This window comes from Notolabrus celidotus, chromosome 24 (assembly GCF_009762535.1).
Source record: "Notolabrus celidotus isolate fNotCel1 chromosome 24, fNotCel1.pri, whole genome shotgun sequence".
NCBI lineage: Eukaryota > Metazoa > Chordata > Actinopteri > Labriformes > Labridae > Notolabrus > Notolabrus celidotus.
Window position 1 is genome coordinate 1,618,331 of NC_048295.1, and position 9,746 is coordinate 1,628,076.

At 43.2% G+C, this 9,746-nt stretch overlaps 1 protein-coding gene across 1 annotated transcript; it reads right to left on the reverse strand.

Annotated features, from left to right (window-relative positions):
- Positions 1-154: 154 nt before the first annotated feature.
- On the reverse strand, positions 155-9,647 carry mpp4b (membrane protein, palmitoylated 4b (MAGUK p55 subfamily member 4)). Its single transcript, XM_034678064.1, has 22 exons — positions 8,869-9,647; positions 7,901-8,025; positions 7,689-7,810; positions 7,524-7,601; positions 7,353-7,436; positions 7,025-7,156; positions 4,180-4,261; positions 4,017-4,102; positions 3,827-3,901; positions 3,549-3,745; positions 3,342-3,400; positions 3,220-3,237; positions 3,090-3,131; positions 2,956-2,976; positions 2,799-2,813; positions 2,490-2,531; positions 2,226-2,399; positions 2,009-2,089; positions 1,779-1,872; positions 1,485-1,593; positions 1,273-1,407; positions 155-1,140 (listed from the first exon to the last, which is right to left on the reverse strand). Exons 2-22 carry the CDS (start codon positions 7,956-7,958, stop codon positions 949-951), a joined length of 1,896 nt encoding a protein of 631 aa, XP_034533955.1. The 5' UTR covers positions 7,959-8,025; positions 8,869-9,647; the 3' UTR covers positions 155-948.
- Positions 9,648-9,746: the final 99 nt, after the last annotated feature.

Here is a 9,746-nt window from a genome sequence, read left to right on the forward strand (position 1 = left end):
GTGCATAGCGCCACCAGCTGGTGTGGAGTATGGATCTGGAACTACATGTTATATTCACAAATAAACCAGTAAATTAATACATAATTATAAATAAAAAAACAAGACTTCTGGTAGCATTTAACACAAATAACGTCCACATAACTACTTTACTTTACAAGATGACATTTAAAAGCAGTTTATTATTGTTACAACCAGATACAAATATCAAATTGTCATTACTTTGCTGGAACATTTTTTTTATTATGACATCTTTTCATGTATTTTTTTAAAAAGGGACACAAAGTGTAATTTTTGTGCCATGCATAGCTTATTTTGTTTTTTTTTGTAAATCTTGAATACTCTTTTGGCATGCAAAAATACAACCACACAGCAACCACAAGAAACTCTAAAATTCATAATGATACATTTCAAATAAACATTACAAAAGAAACAGTTTTCCTCTCTACTTTGTAAACATACATTTTAGGACATGCTTTAGTGGAGTGGCTAACAGGGCAAGAAATGAACCTTTTTGTGCGTTTTTTAAAGGGTGAATAATTTCCTAAAGAACGCTGTGTTCAAAGCAGATATTTGTGCCTTTCCTAATTGACAATAAAGCACAGAAAAATATGCTCCTGCATTGTTTAAAAGATAAGTCCTAGCACCAATAAGCACATGTTAACTATTTGTGCAGTCTAGTTATCTCTAGATCTGAACTTCTGACATTAAACTCTGACACAGTTTTAGGGATTTCTTTGGGCTTGAGTCCAGATCCATCTTGTCTTTTAGGATTTAAGGATTTCTTTCATGCCCTACTCATCTTTAACATGTCATGTAGTCATGAAATTGATTGACATGTTGAGAATTCACAGTGAAGAATCCGTAAAAGAAAATAAAAAATGATGGCTGCAATGATAGCAGGGTCACATCCCTCTCAGCCTTGTCGTCTCCTACTCCTGCCCTTCTCTCTTACGACTCTGCGGTAGGTCGTATCCAGCTGGCAGGGACCCACTGCGGCTCATCCTGTGCCTTCCTCACTGCTGTCAGCAGATTCACGCAGGAATCCTGCAGATCCTCGTTGATGATCACATGATCGAAGAACTGCCAGTACTGAGACTCGATCTTCCGGGCGGATTCTTCAATCTCCTGGAGGTCTTCTTCCTGTTTGAAGAAACAATTAAAAACTTTAAATCACCTGCAGGGCCATCACCAACAAACATCTTGGAAATATGGTTCACAAATTAAATTTGGCAATTGAACAAAAATAAAATCTTGTCCTTTAGGGGTGTTTACTTTGAATGGTCTGTTGACGTAGTAGTTGGTGGTGATTAAAGACTCCTGTCTTGTCTCTCTGAGACGGTCCAGAGGGGGAGGCTTGATATAGATGAGGTACGCCCTCAGTTCATGGGTCCTCACTGCCTGTACAGCCTAAATGAAGAGATATAACAAAAATGAATAGAGAAAAGGGCTTAAATGTTAGTTGCAAAACATTTCCATGTTCATACATTTGGCTCGATGTCGATGACGCAGATCTTTCCGCTGTTTAAAACTTCCCTCGCAGACTCGATGCAGGTGCCATAAAGATTCCCCTTATACTCGCCGTACTCAAGAAACCTGCAGGACACAACACAGGGATTAAAACTGCATGAAAAGTTCATGTCTGAGTTTAAAAAATAAATGTCAGTGAGTATAATTGGTCAAATGTGTTGCAGACAGAATCCATGATTGAATAAGCATTGTTACGTGAATTTGAAAGTCCATGTCTATAATTGATGGACTCACAGCAGAGTCTGCTGTACCTGTTGTTGTAAACCATGTTGTCGAAGATTTCTCGGCTGGTGAAGTGATATTCTCTGCCAGACTCCTCGTATCCTTTGGGTGCTCTCGTCGTGTCTGGACAAAGGAGAAGGAGATTTTATGAAATATCAAAATCATGCAAAGAGATCTGAGGCTTAGGGAGAAAAAAGGACTTTCATGGCTTTATAAGATACTTATTGTTTCTAGGCAGGAGAAAAACATCAAAACATACGTGGTACTGCTCCCTGGAAGATGCTGGGGTTCATTTCAATCAGTCGCCTCCGGAGTTCATTCACACCAACACCAGACGGACCTGAGAATTTATCAATCAGTCAATCAAGGAATCTTAATTAAAGAGCATCTTTGAAACAAATCCAAATGTTCTCAATAAAGTCTTGTTGGATCACTAGAACTGCTTTAGTATAACTGTAAGGTAACTGTAACGGTACCTATGAGGGCGATCAGGCGGTGTGTGTCCTGTGGGTGGCGCTGGTAGCGCACCACCTCCTCGTAGGGGCTGTTGAGGGCGTTGTAGCAGCTGCTGGGGCAGCGAGTGTGGCAGGACGGCTGGGTGGTGCTGTGAGAGCGCCGCCGACACAGACGCATGCTGCGCCTGAAGCCCGCTGAGAGAAAGTTTAATTAATGGATGAATGAATTCAGATTTAGCTGTATATAACACAAGATGTGACTGTTTCTGTGCATGTTATACTTACCTAAATAGATGCTTTCAGTGTTGCTGCTGTAGTCATCCTCCTCTGGTTTTGCAAAAAGAAGAGCAGCAAATTAAAAGGAATTAAAAATGAAGTTCTGCAGACCAGGAAAGTTTGAATATAAGAAGTGACCAAAATATCCTGACTTAGATTTTTGCATGGATTCTGCAAATCCCATGATGCAATGCACCAATTGTGATTAACTTAAAATCATTTTAAATGTTTCCTTGACCTCCCTAAATCAACATGTTTGGTCCGTGACTTTTTCCTCCACTGACAGATAAAAAGAGAAATAATCTGTGTTGTTCTCACCTTCTTTGAGCTCCTCTGATAGTTCCCGATCAGACGGAAGTAGAATTTTGAAAAGAAACAGAAAAACAAATGTTTCAGATAAAGATTAGAGAAAGCTTAGTTGGAGTAACTCTGTACAAAGAGTTAGAACAGATTAAATCAACAAAGACTTACCTACCAGATTCAAAAGCCTCCTCATCTGACAGAAAAAAAACACATAAACAGAGAAATTAATCACAAAGCAGCAAAGACATGCAGCAAGTTTGTATAGAACAGATTAAAAAGACCCACGAGTGACAGATGGAGCTTTACCTGCTTCAACACATTTCTCATCAATGGCCATTAGGTCTTCTTCTGTGAGGGAGAAAGAAAATAAATGTTGCATCTCCTACAAAATATAAATCAGTTACTTCTGAAAGCTGTGTTTTGTTTCTCTCCTTACCTTCCTCTACAGTGCTCACTTCAGTAAGCATGAGGAAAACACAATGAAAACACACATTTAACCCCAAGCACTGCAGGGACTGTCGGGTCTGAAACTGTTGAAGGAAATGTGTTTGAACTCACAGGTCTGTATGCAGGCATGTGGCTGATAAGGCTGAGACCACCAGAACTCCCTCTGCTTCCTGTTTCAACATGCAAATCCAGGTTTTAATATGCATGTACTACAGCTTTACAAATATTCTACACAAGCTCTGAATCACAATTCTGCTACTCTCCTTACTAAGAGGTTTGTAAAGCATTCAGAACTGAGAGAAACTCTTTAAACCAGACCGTTTGAGGAGGTTGGTGGATGGGATGAGGCCGGCGCAGGCTGTGTTGTTAGGCAGCTTCTTAGCCTGCCACCAGAGGGCGTCTGTCTGATCCACAATCTCCAGCACGTCACCTTTCCTGAAGCTCATACCGGCGTCCGCACAGGGGATGGTCGGGTCCTGCTGTGGGCTGTAGTCTGCCATGGCCCGGACGTACAGCTAACAGCAGACAGTTCAGTTCATTGTGATGTTCTATGATTTTATACATTAAAAAAAGAAGAGGCGAAGGAGGTGGTTTACCATCGTCTGATTGTGGACCGGCCTTTCTGTGATGGGGATGACTTTGAACATGATGGTGCCTTGTGACCTTGCTTGCTGGTTGGTTTTAAAGAAACAAATATGGAGGAATAAGCAGACATGAATGGCTCCTAAACGTATCTCATCATCAGACAGAAAAATGTTAGTGCACAAAACCAAAAATTGGACTTACCACCACTTGGATAACTTGCTCAGGTTCCATCCCATCAACAGGAAAACCATTCACCTCCACGATCCTGTCTCCTGCATGCAGCAGACCTAGACAGACACACACAAACACCAATAGATTCAAAGTGTTCAGAACAATAAGATTATCCTTGAAAGAGACGGCTCACCACTTCGATCTGCCAGCCCTCCATGAATCACTCGAGCGATGAAGATCTCCCCGGAGATCTCGTTTCTCTTTATCGTCGCTCCCTGCACAAAAAAGATAAAACCAAAGAATACATAAACTACAGGAAAGTGTAGGTCAAATCAAATCTCACGAATGAATATTAATTTGAGTGATTCAGTCTTTTGGAAGCGATGACACTGCAGGGTGAAATGGAAGAGATGTCTGGAAGGATTATTTCACAAACAAGACGAACAGAAGCACCAAATGAACACTGATGACTTCCTGAAATGAGGCGTGGAGATGTGAAAGGATGAAATGATCCAACATGAAGTACAAAATAAATTCCAGCTACCACTGTTTGTGTTTGCAGGCCACTCAGCAGATTCAGCTTGAAGGAACCCAAAGATTCCACATTTGGTACTTTTCTCTCTCAAGTTGCTTTCTTCTTCTTCTTCTTCTTCTTTCTCTGCGGTGATCGACGTCCTTTCAGGCTGTTGGATGTCTCCTTGGGCTCCTCGAGAAGTCCGTTGCTCTGGGGTGGCTTGGACTCTTTCGGCACACCCTGAAGGTGCTTCTTCTGCTGCAACGTGGAGTTTCTGGACTTCAAAGCACTTTTTGGCGACCCATGGCAGGACACAGAGAGACAGCTGGTACCCTGAGAGGTGGAGGGAGCATCCAGGGAGCTGCTGAGGGAGCTGGATGAGGAGCTGGAGGAAGGCGGTGAAGGCAGGGAACATCTGGATTGATGCGCAAGGGATGGACGTTTCTTTTGGATCTGTGGGGATCGGCTTGACTTAGGTGTTCCGTCTTGGTCAGGAGCTGCAGGTTTTGGGATGCTGTTGGCGGTGAGAAGCGTCTGGAGCCGGTCCACGACTTGGGTGAGGAGCGCCAAGGCTTGTGAGTTGTCCTGCACCGTCTCGGACATTCGCTCAGTTGCTGCGGCCATCTTTTCTCCAAGGAGCTTGATGTCTTTGGTGCTGCTCTCCATGGAGCTGGCGGCAAGCTGCACGGTCGACCTCAGCTCATCTAGACTCTCCTGCTTGGCAAGTTCAACAGGGGGGACAGAAGGCAGATCCACCACACGGCCACGGCGAGGACGCATGGGGCTTGGGGGAGCAGTTCGGACGCGAGGGCTTTGGTTTCGGAGCCTTGGAGGAAGGCCTGGAGGGAGGTAGTCGTCCACGTTGGAGTAGTAGGGTACAGTGAGGCAGGGGGGTGAGACGGTCCAACGCTGAGCTGAAGGATGGGGGGACTGGGTGTCATTAGAGTCGTCCCCGCTGTCTAGCTCTTCAATGACGTTGTCTCCAATGAAAAAACAGACATTATTAATCGGGATGAAAGACGACGCTGGGGTGATGGTTGATGAAAACTCAAGTTGTCTTACCGATCATGACAGAACTATAGACAGAAGGTGCAGAGCGGTTTTGCTCCCAGAGAAGGTTGGTGTAACAAACTCGACATTTGCTCACCGGCTTGCTGCAGCACACCTGACAGCTCCTCATTGTTTTAAATCGAGGTGGAGGGTACGGACGAGCCGCTGCTGTACAACGCGAAGGTTCAGATTGTGGGAAGCTGCCTCTTCGAACGTTACACCAATTGGCATCCAGGTTTCCAGCTGCAGGGCTCTGAACCCCGAACGCACCACCTCTATGGAGCGTCTGTCGGGTAAGACGCTTCAAGGTGTCCCAGTGGCTGCAGGCAGCAACTCTGGAGCGTTTTTTTGTGCATGGGGAGGAGGAGCAAGAGAGAGACAGCCCGACTCTCTGTTGATTGCGGAGCTGTGAGACAACAGAGTCACTCAAAGGCAAAAGTATCAATACAGAATTTTAGTGCAGAAAAAAGCACATTTATAATATTTAATCACTACTTTTTTTTAATTTGATTTGTCCACAAATTCTTTAGTAATGCTTTTACTCGAGTCCCCTGCATCATTTCCCTTGGCTTGATTTTTCTTCTCCTGGGAACGTAACAAAAAAATTGATTAACGCTTCATTGATTACTCTCTAATCCTCTGAACAACAATATCAATACAAAACAACCCAAAGAGGACTGGATTTAAGTATCTTGCAGGGATTATTAATAAAAAACACCCTTAACTATTTGTTTTCTTTTAAAAATCCTTCTTTTTTTGGGTCTCTGCGGTCAGAAATGACCTGTAGCATTAACAGACAATTAGTTTAATGAGAGATTATGAAATCAAACATCTGCTCCCTGTTGGATTGAGTCAGATGTTTGATTCATATTTGGCAAAGAAGAGCAAACATGTCCAAATATCCAAGAGCATCTGCTTTAGTAGAACCGGGAAACATTTCTGTGGTTTTGGTTTGTATGCTGAAAGTGATGCACTCAAATCACAGAATATATTCTCCTTCTTCTCTTTGTTAGTAAGAAGGCATGCAGATCATTTTGGGTCATGTGCAAAAGTTCTCAAATACCAACACCTTAAACTTCTGCATCCAATGCAATTCTGTTCTGTGGAAACTGCTTTATCAGGTTATATTAAAACCTGATGATGGGATCATCAAATTGGCCAAATAAGGACAGGAAATTAAAAAGCTCTTGACTGTGCCTCAGAGACAAAGTTAAACATGATCTTTCTTTATGGCATGACTTCATGATCTCAGGTCTGTGTTTAAGCTCAGAGAAATTCATCTGATGGTCTGCTCTGATCCCAGAAAATCTGTTTTTGTAAAGAGAGATTAAAAAAAGACTTTCATAAATGATCTCATCAAAATGTGACCTGGATTTAAGCCTGAATGCACAGCATGAAAAGGCCCATACCTGACTTCTTTTTTTAGTTTGGATATATTAAGATATAATGAGGAGGCTTCAGCTGTTCTGCTCACCAGAGGCTGCTTGTTTTTGACCAGGCAGACGATCCTCGTGGCCTCCTCGTCATCCGGCAGTTCATCAGGCATTGGTGGTAGCACAGGCTCATAGTCCTTCTGGGCCACCGTATCGTGAGCTGAGAGAAGAGCCTATAAAACATACCGATCAGTGTCTTTTTTTCTCAACCACTTAAACACCCCAATACAGCCCAAATTAAAAAGCAACAAACTTGATCCTTTTTGTTTTTGGACAACACAATGATTAATGAACCACTCTGGGTTTTAAGCTCTTACAGTTCGGGTAAACCTTGGCTATTTTCAGACTATTACCTAAACAACTCCTCACCTGCAGGTGCGGCTGTTTCAGGAGGCGGTACAGCTCTTTGGCGTCTTCAGAGCAGCCAGGTAGCGATCGAATGTCTATCAGCAACTACGCAGACAAATAAGAACATAAATCCACAGGTAAAACAAGAATATGATCAACAATTTATTGATAAAAATGTAGTATGAGTGTAACCTGAAGTGAGAGTCCTGAAGCATAGTCCAGAGCAGGTGCTGGGGAGTTCCTCAGGTACCTTTGAAGACACTCGTAAACCTGAAAACAAGCTTGATATTGTAAATCCATCTTTCCAAGTACAGTAAGAATCTTTACATTTTGTTGGGATAAAGAGAATCTTCAGACCTTGAGCAGCGACTGAAGCCAGGAGGCGTTGAGCAGACTGTGGAGGATCTCTGCTCCATCAATGTCTGGATTTACCGACTTCCTCACCTCCTCGATGACATCTGTGAGGATCTGACGCAGGCCTGCAGCATACAAACAAATAATACACTGGCACATTATAAGAGTATCGTAAAAGAAACACATCAAAATGTCATAAATGTGCCTTTACTGACCGTGCTCTCCCAGCTCACAGTGGGGGCTCAACACCTGAGCCTCCACTGCCTGCCTCATGGTCACTGGCCCCCGACCTTTGACTTCAACCACGGACTGCAGACTGCTTACAGGAACTGGAAAAAACCTGTAAAAGCAATACACAATAAAGCATGATTCAATCAGCCATCATTTAACTCACAGCATGGATATGATAGAACTATCTATTTCTCCTTCAGGAGCAGGAGGGCACAGAAATGAGCCTGACATGTGAACCAAGGAGGGAAGAGGAATTCCTTTAAAGCTCAGGATAAAAGGGTAGGTAGATTATGTCATAAGTTATATTTGTGTGTAATGTGGCAAACATGTAGTGTTTAAAATCCCACACATAAGAGTTTGAAACTGTATTCAGAGTACAAAAATAGGATGCAATAGGATACAACTCCTGAAACAAGGTAAAGTTTATAAGACAGAGAACTAAACCTATCCTCTTATGCCGGATCTACTCCTTGCAAATTAACCACAACGGTCTGACGTGTAGAAAGACTTCCGTCTCCCTTCTGTATTATGAGTTGCCTCATCAGTAATCCAGCCGTGAGCGTGACCCAGGATCAGGTGGGAACTCCATCAGTGGTTAGTGTGAAAGGGGGTCAGGGGTTAATGGCACACTTCTCGACAGCTCGTAAGTGTGACGGAGATGTAAGGGTAATCTCTGCTCTGGTGACCCGGACACATGCAGCAGACAAAATATGTTATCCTGAAGGATACAATTCTGCATTTTATCCTACATTTAGTCAATAAAGAGACTTTGATAGATCAGGAACAGTCAATAAAATATGTCAATATACACTTGAAAAGACTACATATTATGACAGTCGTATTGGACAGGTGCTGTTTCACACCTAATGCATTCAAGCAATTTGAAGAAAGTGGTTCAAGCTCCTTGGGAGGTTTCTGTAGTTCTGTAGCTGTCCAAACAAGACACTCTTACCTTTCTATCTGCCCCCCTCAGGGATGTAACACGCTTTAATCCTCCGCCTCCTGCAGGTTTCAGCCCCAAAGAAGGTGCAGGCGAATGTAAAAGTGATGTGAAATTATTCCCCAGAGACTGAACGCTGGACTCATCGAGCTGCAGGGAACATGAGAGAGAGAGAGAGGGAGAGGGAGAGAGAGAGAGAGAGAGAGAGAGAGAGAGAGAGAGAGAGAGAGAGAGAGAGAGAGAGAGAGAGAGAGAGAGGACTGTAATCTCTCTCGATCCCATTTAATCCCAGGGCAAGTGAGCCGCCTGCCTCTCTCTGGCCACCGGAAACCGGTTCCTCCCTCACCGGCTGGCTGCTTGCCACGGTGGCTGCCAAATCTTCTTAACTCTTTCAGCTTTCATCGGCACGCAGGAGGAGCTGCAGGGAGAGGAGGAAACTACAACCTGAGAGAGGAGGGGACACTTTAGGCGTAAATTCTGAAGACATGTCATTCTCACAGCATCATGCATTTTGTTCTTCTACTTCACAGTTCATGGATAGAGCTGTAAGGACGTGGAAGTTTAATTGACCGGAAACCCCAAGAGTTGTAATTAAAATATCTGCTCATCTGCCTCAACAGCTGGAGTTAATAGAAAGTGAAAATTATGTTAAGTCTCCTTGTTCTGACCCAAAATGTCTGTCAGGAATGGGAATAATCTGCTGAGCTGTAATCTAATTCCCCCTCCCTCCATCTGAAAACACAATCTTATTGTCCCTAAAACTCTGAGATTATCTCTTAGTGATTGATAAAGAACATGTTTCATGTTGGTTGGTCCTAAAAAAAAAGGGCAGCATTGAAAGGATTTGCAGAGCTTCCCGTGACCTGTTCAAAGACACGTTTTACTGCAAC